General features: G+C 43.6%; 1 protein-coding gene across 3 annotated transcripts in view; it reads right to left on the bottom strand.

Moving 5' to 3' along the window:
• CREB3L2 (cAMP responsive element binding protein 3 like 2) overlaps positions 1-22,607 on the bottom strand; it is a 72,670-nt gene that overhangs the window by 31,327 nt on the left and 18,736 nt on the right. For all 3 annotated transcript variants that reach the window (XM_021552030.3, XM_021552029.3, XM_021552028.3), the window contains exon 2: positions 3,062-3,278. In XM_021552030.3, coding sequence (XP_021407705.1) covers positions 3,062-3,278 — 217 coding nt within the window. The remainder of the gene's footprint in view (positions 1-3,061; positions 3,279-22,607) is intronic.

The raw sequence follows: 22,607 nt of genomic DNA, 5'->3' as shown, positions 1-22,607 counted from the left end.
GGGAGGCACAGCATCCAAATCACTGGCCAGCTGTCCACTGTCTCTGCCCTGCCAAGCTCACAAAGTGAAAAACACCAGAAAAATCAAATACACACCCTCCACAAACACCCCCAGCACTTGAACTGATCTCAGAGGATGAAGAGCCCCACACAGATGCTGCAGGCTCTGCCTTCACATTCCTGCTACACAGCATCCCCCCAGTATTACCTGTACTCAGCTGTCACCCATGCATCTCACATGTCCAAAACAAGGGACACCCACAATCCCAAAGTTTTTGCCTACAGCTAACAAGATCAAGCACGGGAGGGCAGGGAAAGAGCCTACACTAAGTCACAAGAATAACCATAGTGCCTGCTGAAACTTGGATCTTGCCTTGTTCCTGGATGCCTGACCCACAGCCCTCCCTTTCTAAAAGGCTGCAGAGACTGGAAAACTGAAGACAAACCTGCACAGACCACAACAGAAAATTAGGCTTCTTTCCCTATTTCTTTACAGCTGTCAGAAATGAACCTGTGGCTCAAAAGGCTGCAATGAGATCTCCCTTACCCATCAGCCCTATTTCCAGTCTGCCCTCCCAGCTTCTTCATGTCCTTTCAAGAGGACATTTCCACTCCACAGCTTCCTCCCACTGTCCTTCTCCACAGCCACTCTACAGTTGTTTCAAAAACCCAAGGGCTCAAAACTAGAAAGCAGAAACCTGGTGGGAGAGAGGTGGCAGTGCAGCTGGTGTGGATAGTTTGTACACAGGACACAGCCTCCTTTTTCATGTTCCAGCCTGAAGCCCTCCTCAGGCCATATGCCTTATTCACCAGCTCAGGCAAACAAAAGTGATCAGCCAGCTGCAAGCAGGCAGGTCAAGCCTGTAAATCTCTCTCCCTCTAGTTTTATCTGTTTAAGAATAGATTCTTGCTGTGGGGAGAAACCAAATAATGCATTAAATGCCAGATGTCTTGTACATATATGCTTTAAAACTGACACCTTCAGAGAGCCCACACTATCAACAGGCTGCAAGTATTCAAAAAATTATTCTGTACAAAGCTAGGGAAATGGCCTCAATAAAGTGAAGTCAGAAAAGCAGGGAAAGTCAGTGTCTAGACCTTGACTTTATGGACACTTAAATGTGCTCTCACATTGAACTTAACAGGACTTCTTGGAAAAGTTAAACCCAGACTTATGAGTTTCCTAGGTTTTACAGTTCCAGCTCTTTTTAGAAAAACTTTATATAAAATTTATAATTACAGGAATAGGTCAATTCAGCAGCTGCAGAAATCACAGTAATGGGCAGGCAGTGGCCAGCAAGAAACAGCTCACAGCAGAAATTACTTGTTCCCCTGCAGGAGTGGGCAGGAAAATTGAATCAGAGCAACCAATCACTCCACCATAATGGCTGAGAGGAAACATTAAATAACATTTTCTGTAAGGCAGTGGAAGACTTGGGGCAAGAGGGGGAGGTGAAACAAAAGATAGAAACAGACACTGAAAGGTTTAAACCTGTCTTGAAGATCATGACCTGAACAAGGCCAGCCTATTTCTCAGCCTCCCTGCATGCTGAAGCTCAAAAACCATGCCTCACCATGGAAAAACCATGAAAACACTGCAAGAGCTCACCCATCTACCCACTGGGATGGGTATTTGGAGAATGCAAATTTTTTGGACATTCCATTTATGTCTCAGCTCCTGCCACTCCAAAAAACCCCTCCCAGCTCCCCAGCAGCAGAGGATTATGCTGGAACATAAAACCTCCCTGTTCACACTCTGTACTTTCTGGTCCCCAAAAGGACGTTGGTGCTCCCAGTGTCTGTGCCCTTACTCCTTCATCAGAGTTGTCAGGAGCACTGTGTACCTTCACTGTCTAATAACAGAGAGATGCTTTCAATCTCCAGCGTCAAACCCTGCAGTACTGCTATCCACAAAATCCTCTTTTCCTGCTCTCACAGATTCAAGGAATGAAAAATCATCAGGGTGATGCCTTTGATGTTCTATCAGACAGCCAGGTTCACTCTAACACTGCAATTTCCTTGAGTATCTCTATGAGCTTCACTGTTTTGAAGTCAATAGGTGCAGAAAGGTCATAAGCATGATTATGGGGTTAGGATTAAATAAAATCCCAAACACCAAGAACAGCTATTCCTCCTCCTCTCTTATGAAACACTCTGCAGAGTGAACATAAGACAAAATGTTTTCAATTCATTTTCTATTTTTAAGCCAACTCGTTAATGTTTCTTAGCTTTTTAAAACATCATTTGACTACAGCTCTTACAGTGGTCTCAGCAGCATGAATTTCTTCATTAATTTTCCCCAAAGGAAACTCCCTCAGTTTTAGCCTAATTTGAAGCTTCCCCTTATTAACTTCCAGAAAAGCTTGGTTTCTGATGTTCCTTGTGCTTGTTTTCCCTTCCACAATTAATACCTCTTGTATGTGTTAATTTAGAAATATCTATACAAAACAGCTAGGAAATAAAAAAGCTGAAGACTTTCTGAAGATGATGTTTCCTAATCATTTCCAAAAATCCTGTCCCACATTGAAAAATCCTTCTCACAAGTTTTCTTAGTTGTAAAATCTCTAAGATTTCATCTTGTTCCAACAGAGCACTTTGGACTACAAAACTGACAGCCTTTGAAGACCCCTCTGGTGGATCTTCACAGTTTAGCTGGTCAGTGCTTAGCCAAAAGCACTAATCTCTCTCCCTTTTATTGTAATGCAGCTTAACACTCCACTGCTTTGTACTGTAAAGCTAATGGTGAAGATAAACCAATTATTAGAAGTCAAAGTCTGGCATTGCAATTATTCCTTACAGTTACCAGATAGTCATGGTCTTGTTCCTCCACCAACCACTTCACAGCAGAACAAGAAGGTTGGATCTCCTCCTCCCATCATTCTTGTCTTTCCCCCTTTTTCCCTCCAGATGTTTATAAATGCTGAATTCCAGATAGCTGTTAAAAATGTTAAGGACATTGTATGCATTTGTATGCATTGCCATTTTCCACAGCCACAGTTCCACCAGGAGCATTTAATTACTGCATCCTCACAACAAATGAACATGGGCTCAGTGTGTTGTACCTTCATTAAAGTTGTCATCAGTCGAGATGTGGGTCAAGGGAGACTGGGGTCGGGAATCCCCACAGAGGGAGTAGCTGTGCTCAGCCTGGATGAGGGGTGCTGGGGATGCCGGAGACAGTTCCACTTCCATGATTTCATTCTTCTCAGACAAGAAGGGATCATTCAAGAGCTGGCCTAGGACATCAGGTGAAAATTCATCCAGAAACTCTGTGAAGTGCTGTGGAGATAAAAAGGCAGGGGAAAGTTTATCTCCTTGTCTGTCTGTAATGCCAACCACAGGAGGGAATAGATGAGAACAATTCTATATGTGCACTGGGCATTGGTGCCAGTCAGCAGCAGCATCTACCAGCCCTGTCTAACAACCTCCTCCTCCAATCACTACTTCACACTAAAGAGCTACAGCAGCTAGAACAAAAGTCCTCTCAGAGGCATACATTACAACAGAAGAGCCTGTCACTAAACTGCAACAAAAATGGAAAATGGAAGCATGGTACTCATGTCCTGAAGCAGTCTCCTCCCACCACACCAAAGGTACTCACTATGGCGCACCACCAAAAATGGGAAAGCACAATTCCCTCAGAGAGAGTGAAAGATCCTGCAGGATCTATCACTAGAACATGTTGTGTATGGAATAGAATATAGGGGGTTAATGCTCACTGAAGCACAGAAGAAAAATGAAACACATTCCTGCACAGACTCTGACACCACGTATGACTATTTTAGCAGTGCAGAACATTCCCTGTGCTCCAGGGAAACGGGTCCATGCACATCCGCAGCCAAGCAATTAACACATTTGCTATAAAACGGGTTTCCTGATTGATTTATGCATCTATTTTAGAAGCAGTATTCCACCTAGAGCCCATACCCAGCTTCTAGGCCCCAGAGCTAAAGCTCCTGACAGCCAGTACTAATTACCACTTTGTCTATTGCACTGAATTAATTACACCAGCAGCACATGTTAGATCTGTATGCAGCAGAGTAATTTCATGTTTGTTTATTATTCAAAATGAGCACAAACCAAACCTGCCAATCTATTTCCTCCAAACTCCAATGCAGTTCCTGTCAAAAACTTTGTCCCTTCATCATCTTTCCAATGTCAGAGGAAAAATCTGCACTGCAACAAATCATTCCTGTTCATCTTATTCACACAAAGAATTCTATTTTTGTAAAAAAATACTTGCACAGTGAATTGTAATGAGATTCTCTGAACAATGAGCCATTATCTACTATCTTATATAGAATCTTTGTCAGCTGAGGCACAATGCTATAAAAGTCTAAGTTTGTTTGATTTGTTTAGTTTTTGCAAGCAGTATTGATCTTGGCTCTTCATCATGCTCTCTCCTGCAGAAACAAACACTGAAATTCAAGATTCAGCTTCCTGTAAGCTAAATTAAAAATTAAACAAGTCAATATTGTACAAACCCACAAGGGAAGCGTGTGCTCACGCCCTCACACACTCACATTTCACAGCTCCAGCAGCACCTGTGGCCTTAAAGCCTCATGCTGAAAACCCTGAGCACAGCTGGCTCTCACAGAGTTCCTGGATGGCAAACACCTCTTCCAAATGCTAACCCTGCCGTTTTTCAAAATGAGTGAGTCTTGAGTTAATTCTGACCGACAGTGAAGAAAAGAAAATATTGACTGAATGCAAGGCAATAAACAGAGGCAATAAACAGCGGCTATGCTGGAATAACAAAGTAGCTCAAGAAAAGCCTTTACAAATGGCAAAACACATCTGTAGCCTCATATTTACTTACTGTAAATCATAACACTAATAAACTCTTAGAGGACTCTACTAGAGAGTCATGACCACCTTAGAAAGCATAGTTTGTTTTAATTTTGATACCCAAGGACTCACTAGCACTTCACAACCAGGTGCTTCTCAAGAAGGATAGAAGTATGAACTACAACACCCCACTATGCAAAGAAAAAAGAAAAAGGATGCACAAGAGTGCTTGAACATTCTGGTACGTCAATAAAGACACTGAATAAAACAGGTGGGCAGCCATTATTGTGTAAACAGGGCACAGAAATACTTCCCAGACATTAAAGAAGACAAGGATTAAACTATAAAAAAGCAGCTCCTTTCTCAGGGACAATGCTTTTCCCTCCAGTCTACACACCTCTTTTCATCTGGAGAAATAGCAAGAATCAATTATATTTGTTTACATATTTTCCTAAAGCTGGAGAATTTCCTTCTTTCTAATTCTTGCATGCATTATTCTGACTGATGAGTAGCAGATGCTGGAATATGGCTGCTACAATATTTGTGCCGTGGGTTCCACATGCAGCTGCTTTACCACCAGTGTCATCCAATTTCAGGATGTCATCCTTGAAAATATCATGCCTATGTGTTGACTTAGTCTGACACTATTTAGATGCTATAACTTAACAGACTCAGCTTAAAGAAACATGGCCACAGGCTACTCAGCTATTTTTGGAAAATTCACAAATAAAGATTTTTATTAGCCTTCTGTCACTGTTTTGATATGGAATAAAAGCTTATCAAATGTTATTTTACTTTTCCATTTGACTGAATTTAGGCTTCATTTTCTTTTTCCTTTCTGAATGGGGAATTCTACTAAAACCACTTCAGGAAAAGTGAAGGAGGAAACAAACATTCAACTTCAGAATACCAAAGAGAAAGAGGACCTCAGGGTGGGGAAGGATATTCAAACACCTCTGTCAATATTTGTGCTTTCTCCTTTTGTGCAGCTGCAAAGCAGCAAGCTGTGAGCAAGAAAAGAATATGCATTTATAACAGAATTATCTGAGAGCAAATAAATGGATGGTTTCTAAAATTATTTTCTAGTTTCATTACATATCAAGTTTATTTTTAATGGTCTGTGATGTAACATTGTACACTGGCCAATAGAGACTGCCACGGGTCAGACTGTGCAGCTACTGAACTCAGCAAACAGACAATTTTAGGGATCTGGACTCTGATCAAAAAAATCACAGACTCCTTGATTTACAATAATCTTTCAGATGTTATACACTTCTCTACTACAGTGAATGCTTAAAGCTAGATCACTTATTAACCCAAATAAAACAATTGTCTCATTGAATGTGGCTCAGTTTGCTTAGGGAACTAAAGAAGAAAAGGCATCAGAGCAGCAGCTAAAGCAGAAACCACCCGGGGGCAGCCAAACCTCCAGCTCCCCAAAACTTCCACCTACACCTAAGCTGCTCCTTCTGTCTTTCCAAAGCACATTCTCCCATTGCCAATTCCTCTCCTCCTGCTCCTCTCCTCTCTGCTTCCACATGCACCTCAGCAGTCAGCAGCCACTTCCATAGCTGGAAAACCCCAGAATAACCCTCAATTTTGACACAGCACCAACCACCCCTGAACTCAGGAACAGGAAAGGGCAATTTGGGAAGGAAACTGAGACTCTGACCCTTAGAACCTGTTTGCAAAAGAAATAATTTTTTTGTCTGTGGTTTTCAGCTGGGTATCTTTCACTCAGAGAGTTCATCTTTACAAATATTTTAAAAACAGAGGAAAGAGTACTTGCACTGAGAATCTGCCTTTTCCCCCCTCTTTTTCCTTTTTGTTGTTAATACCTCTGTAGACAGCTCAGCTGCCAGATTCCTGCTATCCTCACACCCCACTGGCAGCCCCAGCACTAATTGCAGACATGTGTTAGTACAAGGAGCCTGTTTGAATTATTAAACTATTCTCACCACATAGCAAAAAGATGTGTTCAGCTAGGATTTTAACCTCTGTAAAAAGTCAGGGATTTAGGACAAATGTAACCTTATCTTCCACCTCCCCTTCCCCCAGAACCCTGAAAAGAAAAACAAAACAGAAAAACAGCAGCACTCCTGTCTACATACGGAAAGTAAATTGCAGCCCTGAGGAGTTTCAGCATTCATCTGGCTGGATATTGGCTCATGCCTACATCCTGGGTGTTTTTGGGGAACACAAACACCTCCAGACATCCTGCTGCAGTGAGCAAACAGAGGAAAGGTCTCACATCCGGGTGCCCAGCGGATTTTTGGACAGCTCTTGGAAAGTAGCATTTGGCTGCACACCAGCTATGCCGCGGGCTGCAGCTCTGCACAGCATCTGCCTGTTCCTGCCACACAAAGGCCCTTTTCTCCAGCTGCCTCAGGGACCAGGGTGTTTTTTATTTCTTGTCTGATCAAATGAAGATCTGTGAAGCAAAACACTCAGGTTTTGCTAGGTGCATGGCAGTGCTGACTTCTCCACCAGCTAACCTGAAGCCAGATGAGAACAGCACTAGCCCAGTTGCTCATTTGAAGATGATACCATGCCTAAAAATTAAAGTCATCTTTAGAAAATTGACCTTCTAAGAACTCATTACAAAAGGAATGCAGAGAAGTCAAGAGCCCAAAATGATACTTCCCAATTATATTTAGATTTTTAAACAAGCAGCAGGCTTTGCTGAGCCTGCAAAATGCACTGCATCAGCCACAAGTGCCACACACCAGTTGTAGCAGCACAATCCCCCTTTTCCAGCAGAGCCATGCTAGAGGGGAGCTGCAGTGACACCACCTTTTGCACACTGCAAAACAAGCTCAGCTCTCCCAGCAGACCAGGGTAAGGCTGCCATGCAACATGCCAGGGTTATAAGCACCCACAAATTCAATAGATCACCCTCCTGGGAGTTAGTGGCTCCCTCCTGGCTCATCCCAAAATCTCCCCATCCTGAAGGGATCCGTCACCCCTCCACAGAAGGAACTGTCAGGTACACAACAGGCACTCATAAAAAAAAAAAAAAAAAAATCCCACCATCCACCTGTATGTACAAACAGCCTGGGTTTTATGTCTTCATTATACTGTAAAATCATTTCACATCTACTCAGTAACTACACTGAAATTCCCTCATTTGTGGGAGAATATGAAGAATAACAAAAAACTGGTATTTGAAACCAGCAATGAGATCCACTGTAAGAGCAGACACAATTGTTTGGACTCTCACACCAGCATTTACTTACTTTAAGCACTAAAAAAAATGTGGACAGATTTTTAAAAATCCACTAAGTGAATAACATACAGGTTGTGTCATCAGCAAAACAAATGCCAGGAAATTCAGAGCTAATAGATTTACATGGTAATTAAATCTGCACATCTTCCCAACTTGCTCAGGTTACACAGTTGGAAATGCTGAAGTTCATGCTGAGCAAATCTTATAATCCATCCCATTATGTACACATGTATGCACACATTTCCATTGCAAACACTCAAATATTTCCACCCCACAACCAGCAAAGCAGACATGCATTTTTTTAACTTATCAGGGGGATTTTCCAAGAAGCATGCTTTCTCCTTTGCCTCTCTTCCAAAACATTCTTTCACTTTTTTCTTTAACAACCCCCACCAAAAAAACATTTTATATTTAAAAAGACAACTAAAACCTAAATGAAACTCTTAGAGAGGACTAAAAATGGGTTAAAAGAACAAAAAACAAAAATCAAAGAAAGAAAGAAGCCCTTGTGCAGCAGAGGCAAGGGTGAGAAACAACTCTCAAGTTCAGTCTTTTAAGTCCACTGTCTGCAAGAAGAAAAAAGGATGCTATTGCTCATTCCTAGCCCAAGCCTCTTAGGAGTCATGCAAAATAGGAAAATCCTTCTCACACTCTCCTGTCCTTCTCCCAGTGCATAGTTCTTGAATCTAGCCTAACTTTTCAACAGGCTGGGTGCATGTTTTGCTATTTCCCATCCTCTCCCCGAAAAGCCAAAGCCAGAAGAGTGAGTCACTGGGGCAAGAGCAGTGAGTCAGTGAGCTGGAAGTCCTTCTAAAAGGCTCCCTCCATGTGAGTCCCTGACCGAGACCTCAAAGTATATTATTAATTCTGTGTTGCAAGTAAGCATTTGGATTAAGCTCTCAGGTTAGATGTAGCTGCTCTTGTGTCTAAGCTCCCCCCACCCCCCCCCTAATCCCTTATCCCCTTTTTTTTTTTTTTTTTTATTTTGCCAGCTTGAGCAGCAGAAACACAGAACACCAAACACTCTCCATTACTTGTCCCCATGCCCTTCCCCTCACCCAGTGAGCAGCAGGCTCACAATTCTTTACCCCCAGTGATTGCAGAGGCTGCAGGACAGGCCTGGCTGACCCTTCTGCATCTCACAAGCCTCCAAGCCACCAAGGGCAGGGGTAAACCTCTCCTTGCCACCTCCAGCTAGTGTGCCTCACACCACACAGGGAGGGGAGCTCAGTTTCCAAAACTCACTCACTGGGGTCTCCAGTGATTTTTAGCACCCACACAAGATACCTAAAGAGACCAGTTATGTACTAAAAGCTGTGTAGTGAAGACAAGTATGTTTGGTTGGTTTATTTGGGATTTTTTTTCCCCATGCTTCAGCAGTGCCAGTTATAAATACTTGCTGTGAGATAATATTAATTTGCTTGGTTACACCCCAGCAACATCTCCAGGCTCTATGGAAGGAACTTGGATTTACCTCAAGTTTTACATCAAACTAGTGTCTTCTCTGTAAGTTACAGGGTTAAGCCAAAAAATAAACAGTGAAGAAAGTTTTCAGAGTGTATACAAATTTTACAATTCAATGGTGGGAATTTATGGCCTTCTTTGCTGCCCAAGAGCTCTGCAGCAGGATAACACATTTTGCTCTTGCACAGCTGGCTCAACTTACAGCCATTTTTAGTAGAATATGGTTGCTCCAGTTCCTTCTTGACAGGAGACAGATCTAGGAGAGTTTTACATCACTTGGGCAACTGCACTTGGCTTCACTTAACGTCTTCCCTCGACATGGAAATGGCAGGGGATGAAAGCAAAGAAAATACATCTCAGGTCTCATGCAACAGCATCCCTTTTTGATAGGTACAGATGAGCCCTTTGTAAAGGGCACAGCCAGCACAGCTCCTGTATTTTAAACAAAATCCACTAATCTTGCATGCATCTTAGAGGTCACATAATATCTCAACCTAGAAAGAACCCATAAAGATCATCAAGTCCAACTCTCAGCTGACTTTAGAATTATAACAGGAAGGAGGAAAAGATAACCACTGATACTGTTAGGAAACCTCAGAAAAAACATAATTTCACATCTAGGTTCCCATTAATGCATGGGACCTCCTGCAGAATACAGATGCTTTCCAGTTTAGCTGTTTCATGTTTAAAGTGTCCTCAACAGCCTCCTCCCTGAGGACCAAATTAGTATCTTTCAAAGGAGGATCTTTCACCAGTCTGATTGGTGTAGGTAGGAAACAACTTCTGCTCTATCAGCAGTGCTTGCTAGTCCTGACTGACAAGACACCTGACATTAAAAATGAAAACCCTTATTTTTTCCTTCAAAAGTGTTTCTTCTTTAATGGCTGTGAAATTTAAATGGCAGGGTTCCAGCTTGCAAGAGGCATCGTTCTTTCTTTTTCCTAACACTGGCTGCAAACCTACACACCACCCATCAAAATCCTGCTCTTCAATTAAAGCTGTCTGTTATTATAAAATAATTAAGCCTTTATGATCAGTATTGGCAGCTTAAGCAGAGATGGGGCATCTTACTTCACAAAAGAGTTAGTAGTCTGTTTTACAGATTTATAGTACTGGTTGGGAGGTGTTCTGATGCATTGTTTGTTTGTTTGTTTTTAAGAATAGAAGCTGAGGCTTGAAAAGACACAAATTTAAGATCGTCAATGTTTATTTAGTCACTCTTTAGTTTTGAAGAGTCAGACTATCAAGTGCCTAAATGCAAATACCCTGAGTTGATTATGGAAAATATGAATTAGCTTTTATAAAAACTACCAAAAATTCATACACATAATAGTTGAAATTGCAGATGTGTGTATAGTTTAAAAAAAAAAAAAAAAAGGCAACACACCACACACACATAATCCCTTCTTAAACTCAAGAAACAGGTGTTTGAGCACAGTGGAGGGAGAATGGAGTGGTTCTGTGAAAGAAATGTCAAGAAATCAACGGGTGATAATGCCCTACCCAGGAGGATGAAGTGCCCAACCCCTGCAGAGCTCAAGGATCAGCAGCCTTTGGGTAGCAATGACTGAGATGCCACAGGGTTTAGACCCTGCCCAGCAGGACCTGTGTCTCTATCACACAGATACCTGCTATCAGGGCAGGAGGAACACCCTGGCAGGACTTTGTGTTCAGTGCTGCTGTCACTGAGGGTCACACATTAAGTACCGTGCACTAAAACAGTTTGTTGTGTGTCTAATACTCTTCCAGTGTGTGATCTCACCAGACAGTCAAACAAACAACCACACTGAAGAACACCTTTCCAAACAAGTCCTCTACCTTGCTTTCAGTAGAAACATCTGGGGCTTGATCTGATGTGCCTCTCATCCTTCCCATGAGATTGCACTAAGCCCAGACACCAGGGATGCACAGAGCAAGGACTTCCTCAACAGCAGGTATCATCAAGACTGCCCATCCCCACTTGCAAAGCATTTCCAGTTTGCAACTTTGCAGCAAGTTTAATGACAAACCTGCTACTGCCCCAGCAAGCTAATGAAAAGCAGTGTGACAGTACTTGATGATGACAACATCCCTACTGTGTACCTGAAAGAAGCCATCACACTGGAGCTGCTTCAGGAGACCCAGCCCTACCAAATGCATCCACAGCAAAAAGCCTTGCATTTTAAAGCTCTCCCAGTGGTCCTCTGTACCATGAGATGAACATTTCAGGCACCCACATTGCAATTGTACAGCCTTAACTCTGCAGAATTCACACAGAAATGGTTTTGGCACCTCATTTTGTATGGACCAGTACTTCCATCAGCGCTGGTACTCTGGGACCCTTCCTCTGAGTGAAGACATGTCATTTTATGTCAAAACAAGAGTGTGGATGGGTCACTTGGTTTTTACTCATGTCAAAGGCAGACAAAGTTCGTTTTGAAGCCCTGCTGAAATCTGCAGAAAGGAAAAAAGGAGACAGGATATGAAAAAGATCAAATACATACACACTTACAAGCATATGTCTGGAAAAATCATTTTAAGATACCCCACACTTGAGAGCTGATATTGCAATTTCCTATGACAAGCCTTTTGTCCCGGTGCCAGTAAACATTACTTCACTCAGTTTTATATAAAATAAATAAATAAACCATGAGTGGTACTGGACTAGGGTTCAGGACCCAAGACAGCAGTAGATGGAAACATCTGTATCCTAAGACCAGGTCCTAAACAAAAACAAACTTCTGTGCTTGTTTTTCCTCTCTGGTTCCCTCCAGAGATGCAAGGACTTGTGGAACAAGTTATCTAGCAAGAGGTATGGTGGCTCTCTCTCCTCATGAGTCCTGGGAATACAGGGGAGATTTTCAAACCAATGTTGCCATCATTTGTCTGTGACCTGACACTTCAGCTTCTTGTTCTAGCCCTCTCCCACTCAGAGCAGCCCTCTCTTTCATCTCTAGCTCCTCTCTGTACCTCCCATTTCCAGGCCTTTGCTCCCAAGCAGGTGAAAGAGAGGCCAAGCTACTCATCCCCTTGCAGGACATAAAGAAGAGCAGCAGAACTGGGAATGAAGCTGCAAACTGAAGACAAAGACTCCAGAGGAGCAGAGCCAGAAAAGCAAGAGAGCAGAAGGAAAACAACAGGAAGAGTCAAAATCACAGCACCTGGAAAGGAATAAAATAAACCAATGACAGATAAGCAGCATATTAAGATTGTGCCAGAACTTCCTCCATCCCCAGCTGAGTATTTTGCCAAGAGTCACTGGCTTTTGTGCATTGCCATTTAAATCTTAGCATATTACAGTGTTTACTCTCGTGAGTGCTCTTGACTTTCTCTCATTTGTCCCTCCCCACCTGGAAGGCAAAACCACTGCCATCTCACCATGGCAGGTGAAGAGAAAACCACACAGGGAAAACAAACCTGCTTACTGTGGGAGCATAAATATTATATATTTGAGCTACTGAGAGAAAGGAAAATTAATGTAAATCAGAATTAATGTAAATCAGAATCCAGAAAACAAGAAAGAGTTAACAAAAAATGCGAGAGAGGAAGATTGCTTCTGAGTTTGTCAGGATCCAGAGAAACGTTAATTATAGATCAGGCCACTGCTTGGCTGCAGTTACTGGGGGAAGAAAAAAGATCAAAATGTTTAATTGAACATTCCTGGGAGGGGGTGGTTCTGAATTACTGCTTTTTATATAAAACCAGATGATACAGCCATCCCACAGGATGGTAATGAAATGACTTTTATTCCAACAATAATGGAAGAGAATATAAAAACAGCTAGTCAAAGTTGGCCATTTTAATTAGTAGACCTAGCAAACTTCCATCTGTAAAGTCTAAATAGAGCTTCTAAGGAGCTCTTGAAATTATTTTCAGTAGGAGACAATACTAATGGACTGTAAGAAATAATATAAAAATATTTAAGTGTAAACTAGGCAACCAAAGTAACAGCAAGTTAAACTACCTACTGTTCATTTCTGATGAAGGGAAGAGATGGAAAAGGGAAGAGAGTAGTGAAGAGCCCAAGAACTTTCAAATGGAAGAGACATCTAATTTATGCTTATAATTCCATAATAACTGATAATCAAACTTCTTAAATTTTCTCTCATTCTGAAATAATATTACAAGCTTAATAGTCATTGTAGCATAAGGCAATTGACTTGGTGCTATACAAACAAAGCCAGAGTGAGATGAAGTCAACAGGCCTCATGCAGAGTGACAAGGAAATCAGAAATCTCCAGATGTGAAACACAAATGAGCTGATTGTGCCACACTGATTGTGTTTTCAGTGGGGTCCCACAGGGATCAGTTCTTGGCCCCAGACTCCAATACTGTGACCTGAGAGGAAAAGCCACCAACACTGAAGGTTGCACATAATGCAGTATCAGCAAGGACATCAAGTAACAAAAAGGTCAGGTCGCCAACCCAAAACACAGAGAACTTGGTAAGCAGCCATAAACAAGAGACATGTCTTAGGTAAAGCTGAAGGTAAATAAAAAAATAAAAATAAAAGGATTTTATGGTGCAAACAAAAAGCTCCAAGTCACACTTGGGCGACTGACAATCAGAAGCCCAGACCCCAGGACTCTGGGACATGGCTGAAGGAAGATCTGTGGGACAGGTACCACAAGCACTGGGTTCTGGGGAGGACTTACTGCAGATGTGTGCTCATGCTCCAAATGCAAGAGACCCCTGCTGTATTTCAGGTTCAGCCCCTCAGCCAGTGCTGGGGTTTCACTCAGTCCCTGGTGCAGCCAAGCACTGGGAACTCTTGCATGGCCATTCCATGCTGTGGGGCCAGCACACAAAGAACAGCAGGGAGGTATTGCAGAAATTTTTGCCATTTTTATTTATTTAGGACTTCTTTTGTTTGTACTTGTTTCTTAAATTAGACATTTCTTTCATATTTAAAAGAAGTGTGCCTGTAAAGCTCAATCCCCAGCTACAGCTTTCTACTGCAGCCTGAGGCCAATCACACAAACTGCTGCACAAGCCTGTGTTCCCTGCAAAACCAGAGTCTGAGGACTTCAGAAGACAGAGAGGTGTAAAGCACAAATTTCTCTGTGCTCATGGTGGATGCTGCTGCTACTGGCCACAGCCAGGCTCCACTCCTATGCCACTGAATTTCAAAAAAAAGGAAGTTGATCAACTGGAGAAAGTTCAGAGAATCACAAGAATCATTGTAGAAAGGGAAATCTTGCCTCAAAATAAAATCAAGTAAGAAAAGAAGACACCAATGTATTCAGCTTATCAAAGAGGAAACAAATGCAGAACATGAATATTCCTAAGTAATGAAACAGGGAATAAGACTTAAGAGGATGGCTCTACCAGCTTGCAGCTAAATTCACCATCTAGAGCCAGATCCATTCGTTGCAGTTCACAATATTTAAAAAAGGGAGAACAATCAATCATGAAGGAAAAGTGCGAATTCTTCGACCCAAGCCATTCTTAATTGAAGAGTAGAGGTTGCCCTAAAAAGATATGCAGGAATTCAAACAATCTGGGGAAGTTTTATAGCCCTTGATTTACATAATGTTAAAATAATTCATCATAATTGTTTCCTTTGGCCTTCTGGCAGCCAAACAAGGCTGTTTACTAGAATGGCAGCGTGTTGTGGAGAAACGGATGCAAAGCCAGAGCTGGGAAACCTGCTGATGCAGCTTTGCAGTGCTGTATTGCAGATAACCTGATATCCCTATCAGGAGGGCAGCTGGGGAACACAGTTCAAGAAGGCAGGTTTGAGACCAAAGGTTGCTCATATCAGACACAAGGCTCAGCTCACAAGCCTGCCCCAAACACAGCGCTCGGCAAACTTCAAGTGGCCGGCACATCCCACAGGGTCAGCCCACTGAGAGCCTTCTCCCTTGTTTATTTGTAAGGCTGGGTTCTCCAGCTCTGCTGCACAGGTGAGTCAGCTTTCCTCCCCACACCAGAGGGCTGGTGAGGGCTGCACAGATATCCCATCTGTAAGAGAGAGCCCCTACCACTTGCCACCACTGCAAGAGCCCCAGCTCAACAGTGAGCTGTGAGAGGGTCTTGGAGGAAAGATTTGGCAAGCTTGCATTGGACTTCAGGGTTTCTCTAAGAGACTGAAAATGCAAACACATGCATGCACACTATCCGCTATCCTTCTGAAACTGATTTGTTTCTCAGGATTGGAGGGGCAGCTGCAGCCACACCACAAGCAAGTGGTTGTGACAAACTGCAAGGACTCACACGCACAGGGCACTGTGATAATTTTCAGAGTCCACATTTGATTTCCACATTCAACAGATGGCCTGTTTCAGTGCTGACGGGAGATTCCCCATGAGCCCAAGCAAGAGGAATGCTGAAGTGCATGGGGAAATTAAAAGGGAGCTTCCACATGAAGGCATTTTCTTCAAAAGAAGTCACTTAGCAGTTGCTCACTTCAAAGTCTTTTTTAAGTCTTCTAGTTAGTAAAGCTGCATATGTCTGGGCATCTCTTTCAGGGCACTTCCCAAGAGCCAAGTTTGCAGCAGCAGAAGGCTGCCCGTAGCACAGAAATCAAAGGCAAGTAATTTTATTCTTGCTTTAAATCTGACAAAGAGCACAAACACAAGTGTGTAATGTGCAACCCTGTTCAAACACAGTGAGAACAAGGTTACTTGGCTCTTATTTTACATTAGAAATAAGCTCCTTTTTTTATAAGTTCTTAAAGCTTTTTTAGTTTGATAAAGAAAAGCTTTAAAAGCAACCAGCTGACTGAATGAAACGAGAGGGAGCATTTAAGGAAAGGAGGAGTTTGATCCAGTTTTAAAGATTAATTACAAGATTAATGCCAGCAGAAGGTGCTCCAGCCAACACCTCCAGCCAACACACACACACAGAGCCCTGCGCAGCAACTTTCCCGTCCACATCTCCCAAACCCTAACACACAAACAAAGGCGCTTTCACTTGTGGCACTGAAATTTAATTAATTGGATGTATTGAGCAAGTGAGTGAGCTGTGCAGCATGGAAGATGCCTCTCCCGAAGCTGCAGAAAGAGCCTGCCAGCATCCTGGGGACAGAGACGGCACAGGGAAGTATCAGACATTGCATAAGCACAGGCACACATCATCACTCGTTCCCGCTATCCCGGCCAGCGCTAGCTCAGACCCCTGCCAGCCACGGCAAAGATCTATTCCAGCTATTCAGAGGCGGCTGGGTGCCTGAATGGGGGAGCAGGGAGAGGAGGCCCAGCCTGGGGTGTGCCTGGGGATGGACATGGGACCTGTCCCAGCACCCAGCCAGTGCCTCCAGGGGCCCCTCAGCCCCCGCTTGTGCAACCATTACCCCACAGTTTAGAGGCGGGGGGGGGAGTAACATGGAAAATGTGGTTTTTCCAGACTTTACCAACACATTTTCCTTTTTCCAAGGAAAGAAATATGGCCTGGTGGTTAGAGGGCTGGGCAGGAGCTGCCATCACACACCACCTGGGCTGGCCTGGGCCTCTCATTCCCTGAGCCAAAGGTGCCCTTTGCCTCTTCATTCCACGCACCCAAGGGCAGGAAGGAAGTGATACTCTCCAGTTGCAAGGAAGAGATCTCAAGGGTAGTGGCATGGAAGATTGCATCACATTCAATGCCAAAATTATCAGGATCATAAGAAAACCAAAGCCAGCTGGGAGATAAAAGAAAATCCCTTATTGCAGGGCACAGCACTGGACACCGCACAAAGACCAGAAGCGAGAGACACACACACAAGCCCTTGTAATTGTTTAGGTTAGAAAACACCTTTGAGATCATCAAGTCCAACCCAGCACTGACAAGTCCAACATTGAACCTGGTCTTTAAGTGCCACATCTGCACATCTTTTAAAAATCCCCAGGGATGGCGACTCAATCCCTTTCCTAGACAGCCTGTGCCAGTGATTGACAACCCTGCTGGTAAAGAAAATTTTCCTATTATCTAATCTAAAACCTCCGCTGGGGTAACTTGAGGCTACTTCTTGTCCTTGGGAAAAGAGACCCAATCCACATTGCTATGACTTCCTTTCAGATAGCTGTACAGAGAGCAAGAAGGTCACCCCTGCGTCTCCTTTTCTCTAGACTAAACAGCCCCAACATCCTCAGCTGCTCCTCATAAGATTTGTGCTCCAGATCCTTCAACACCTTTGTTGCCTTTCTCTGGACTTGCTCCAGCACGTCGGAGATTTTCCTGTCATGAGGGCAAACACTGGATTCAAGACGCCACCTCACCAACGCCACATACAGTACTTTAGGTTCTGAGGGCTACCCAGAGGTAAAGTGCAAGCTCTGGAGCTCAGAAAGCAAAATCTGCATTCAGGAATTTCAGGCATTGTGATTTCTTCCATGCATCCTGTAAGCCACCTGTGGCATGTGGCCACACAAGACCTCGCTGCCAGATACCAACCCAGCACAGCCCCTGGTATTACAGAGCTCAGGCAGAGAGCAAAGGGAGGACAACTCTCCCAGAGCTAAATGAGTCTGTTTGGCTCTAGGGAAACACAGGTACAGAGCCAGAAAAATAATCAGGGGGGCCTTGTACTGCTTATCACCAATGTGTAACTCCAGAGCCAGTCAGGACTATATGTACATAGATTTATATACATGTGTGTGTGTGTGTGTGCTTGTGTTTGTATTAAATATAGATCATTTTTTTAACACGGCACCGGTGGCTGCGTAACATTTCGCATGAGCATCTGCTACAGACCATCTGGGCTGGGAGAGAGGGAGACCAAAACGCCATGGGACTCTTGAGGAATTCAAAACTTCCGGTGGATTTTACACAGAAAACTGTTGCATAAGGGACACTGACAAATGTGTGGTATCAGGAAGGTTTTTTTAACTAAAAGAAGGGAAAAAAAAAAGAAAGAGAAGTGATCCTAAACTGCTGCTTCCTGTGGGGGTTGGAGCTGACTACAGATGACAGGACTGACTTCACACCACTTAAATTCAGCATCATGAAATGAGATCAAACCAAGTTGCCATGACAGGCATCAGTGTGCCAGAAGATCAAGCACTGAACTGATGTTGGCCCAATGAACTGAAAGTGGTACCTGGCATTCTGCAGGTTAGCACAGAGTGTCTTTTGCTTCTGTCAAAATAAAAAGCACATCAAAGCCACACAAGTTTTAACTCATTAAACTAACATACAAGAACAAATGGATCCTGTGTAAAGGAATCAACATCCTTCTAACCAAGACAGCTTCACATCCATAATGGTAATGTGTCAATACAATCTCAACCACTTCCCTGGGCAGACTGTTGCAATACTTGACAGCCCCTTCCACAATTTTTTTTATCATATTATCCAATCTAAACCTACCCTGCTACACCTTCAGGCCATTTCCTATTGCTTGTCACCTGGAAGAACAGACTGACCCAACCTGTTTTCAGACAGTTGCAGAGAACACTAAGGTCTCCCCTAAGCCTTCTTTTCTCTAGGCTAAATAACCCAGCAATCTCAGCCACTCCTCAGAAGATTTGTACTCCAGACCCCGCAGCAGCTTCTACTCTCCAGAGACTAAAGTTTTATAAACTAGAAGATTTTAGAAATCAAGGCTTATAATAATTACATCTTATGCAAAAACAATACAAAGACTCAGACACACCAAAACTAAAACCATCAGATTTTCAGAATTGCTGAGCATCCTCCTCTCTGTACCTCTATTTTTAATTTTTTTTCTAGTTGCAAGAGCTACAAAGTCTAACAAAGGAAACTAAAGAACGTGAAATATGTTCAAGTTTGCAGAGCCCACAGACTTCCCCAGAAAAGTGTTGGGTGTGCAAAAACAGCCAGGAATTTAAAAGCACTGCTCTGTTCGACCAACAAGTTGTGGTTTCAGATGGCTTTGGAAGATCTGGTCTTTGGCAAGTCAAAATGAGCATGGCTGGCACCAACACCAAAGGAGAAGAGCTCAGTATTTCTGGGATTTCTGTAAGCTGAATTGCTCCTGTGTTGTAACAGTTCCAAGCATGCACACACTAGGAACTCAAGCATAGGGCAGTAGAGAGAAATAGCTCTTCTTTTGGAAAGAGCAGCTGTCCCTCTTTTCCCCACTAAGTTATCTTTATTTTTCCAATAATGCAATAAAAATATCTAGTAATATTTCAAATAGTCCAGTATGGTATAATTTTGTAAAAGGAACACAGTGGACCATTTTACAGAAAGACTGAATAATTTTGTTCCATGAAAGGGTTCTTTTACACAAGCCTCCAGTCTGAGCTTTATGGGGACAGCCAAGCACACCCAGAAAAGCCTGCAAACAGATGGAGATAACAGAAATTGAAATGGACCATCCAGCTTTTAGTATAATTCCCATATGTGCTATTCTACAAGCTACCAGGTGGGTGGGATGGGGGGAGGGAGTAGAAAAGATCATCAGTCTCCTCATCCTGCCTACAGTGCTTCAATCTCTAGTGCATGTAGCTACAGTTAGACCTACTCCCCTATTCACAGGACTTGTTAAACCAGTCAGAAAAGGTCAGGACAAAACATGGAAATAGATTTAAACCAGATTCCCATGCTAATAGCAATTTAAACTGCATATTCCCTAATGAAAATATTAAATAAAAGCAGCAGCAATCTGATATGATTTTAAAGGTTTAGTGCTCTAGCTATTCTTATTTAAGCAGATGATATGTCTGATTCTGATGTAAATCCATTCTTTAAAGTTCATGCAGTAAACAAGGATACATGCTGAGAATTAGCATTTTTTGATGCGTAGAAATTTGTATTCCTGACTTTTCTGTTGATTAGATAGAGGCCCTCCACACAGTGCTATACCTGCAAGAATAAAAGCTGGACAACTTTATTTTTCACATCACATCACAGTATTGTTAGGTAATGCACTGTATTATCAAACACCACAACTCTGCACCTCCAAGAGGGGCAACTGGGCCAAGAAGCAAATGGGCTACAGACCCAGCCAAGGGCTGCGAAATCTCTCACTGCTAAGGGATTTCCATGCACATATTCAGGTGTTCTCCTGGAACACTCTGAAGTTGGTGTTTTGTTTAGGGAACAAATCCAGCACCTAAGGAGGACTACAGAGAGGGTCCCTACCAGGACTTACAAGAATCACAACACAGACCTTCTGAAACCTTCAGTGATAAGACAAGAATAAACAAGACACAAAGCCACAACTGGGGAGCAGAAGAGGAATGTGCACAGTTCCCCATCTTGTCTTTCAACACTCAAATTCCCACAGCAATGACTCTTTTCTTCCCAAAAACAACAGCACACTTGTGACACTGGTGCAGGAACACCACCAGCAAGTCACTCTACTGATATACACAAGCTTCATCCTTGTCAAGATAACCTCTAGCAGCAAAAAGGTCCTGTGGTCGTTCACCTTGCTCAGCCTCGGCCAGTGGTAACACAAGAGCACACCTGTGAGCCTCTGATGGGGAAAAACCTTGGGCATGCTGGGGAAGGGGACAATAGTTCATCAACAGCCACCCAGAACATCCCAGGTGTTTTTTGTATCAGATACCTATCTAGCCCAAAATACCTGAACCCTTTAGTCACTGCCCAAAAACTCAGATAAACAAGTTATAGAAACATATCCAGAAAAACAGCCCTGGTTTAAGATAACATCGTGCCAGATACCTGCAGGACTATCACTCTCATGATGGCAGGAGGAGGCCTTCACCCCTGCCACTCCTGCTCTCAGGAAGAGACAAGGTGCCTAACTCACCTGCCTGGGCAGGGTTAAGCTAAAACACTGGTGCATAAAGCCCAGTCACCTCTTCCCATGACAGTCCCCAGCAGGGACACAAAAGGAACAACTGGAGGCAGCAGTATGGAAAAGCAACCCCCCCGTGCAAAGACAGACCAAGTACGTGCCCAGAGCAGCTCCAGGCCTGCCTCAGCCCAAAGCCCAAACACGGAGCTGCTGTCCTTGGAGAGAGGCGAGAGCATCCCACAGTTCACCCACCAACGCCCCAGCCATGCTCTCACACTTTATATTTAGCCACCATAACCGATGTGGGTTTACATCATCCCTTCGGCAGAGTAAAACCACACGGATTCAACGGAGTTTGGCTAAAAGCGATGCACACCCGCAAGGCTCAGTGGTGCCAGGGTCTCAAAAGCCTGAGTGTCGGCGCTGCCCCCTTCCCAGCGGATCCAAAGGAAAACGGGGACATTTGTTGCGCAGCGCTGCCCTGGGCGCACAGAGCGGGCTGTGCAGGCAGGGCGGAAGGCAGAGGTGGGCTCCCGCCGGAGGGGAGCTGTGCTCCATCTGCCTTCCACACGGATTTCTGAGGCTCCTTCTTCCCGCAGCGCGGCTCGCCCAAGGCACATAAACACCGAAAGCGAGACATTCTGACAGAGGCAGCGGCAGTCCCAGGGCCCCCGGATAGGAGCGATAACCCCGCCTCTGCAGCTGCAGGAATGTCTAACACCGGGCGGACGCAGCTTTTTCTAATAGCATGCCTCTGCTTCCACCGTCTCAGACTGCCCTGGCCGCGTACATTTTGGGGTCGGCTTCTCTTTTTTCTTTCTTGTTTCTTTTCCCAAGTTCTACTTTTAAGTGGATGGCGAATGGGAGGGGCAAGGGGAGCAATTATAAGGCAGCCTATTGTGGTGTATGCTCCTCTGCCTATTCCTAGACTTTGGAGGGATGCTCTCTGGCCTAAATGACCACAATCTTAATTCTCACTTTTGGGTAACACTTGGGTTTTTTTCAAACCTTGAGAAACCATTTCTCTGTTGATAGCAGTAAAGAAAGCAGGGATCTCAGACGACACAAACCAGTGTGAACAAAGCTGAAGGAACGCATTTGAGAAAACCTCGATGTGCCTGAAAACCCACATGCAGGAAGGAGTGTTATAACAATATCAAGCTATGAAACATACTTTGGCAACCAATCTTTAACAGCTCAAGAGTCTAAATGCTGCTCATATCCAATGGATGAGAGCACATCTTGAAAACTGAACAAGTCCTGGCAAAGTCACATGCAAACTATTCAGCTACGCCAGCTCTGTCATTAAAACTCAGGCTGAGCACAACAAAGAGGCATATTCCAACTGCAAGACTCAATTTGAAGCCATCAAAACAGACTGCAAATACAGAAGGAGTTCATAAATATGCAATTTCTTATAGCCTGGCTTTCCATCCTGTTTCACCAAAAGGTGCTGTTCAGCCTCTTGTCAGCATCCCACCACATCAGCAGACCCATGCAA

The sequence above is a fragment of the Lonchura striata genome, chromosome 5 (assembly GCF_046129695.1).
Source record: "Lonchura striata isolate bLonStr1 chromosome 5, bLonStr1.mat, whole genome shotgun sequence".
Lineage (NCBI taxonomy): Eukaryota > Metazoa > Chordata > Aves > Passeriformes > Estrildidae > Lonchura > Lonchura striata.
Note: the sequence above shows the minus strand (reverse complement) of the source record. Positions and strands in the feature narration are given on the sequence as shown.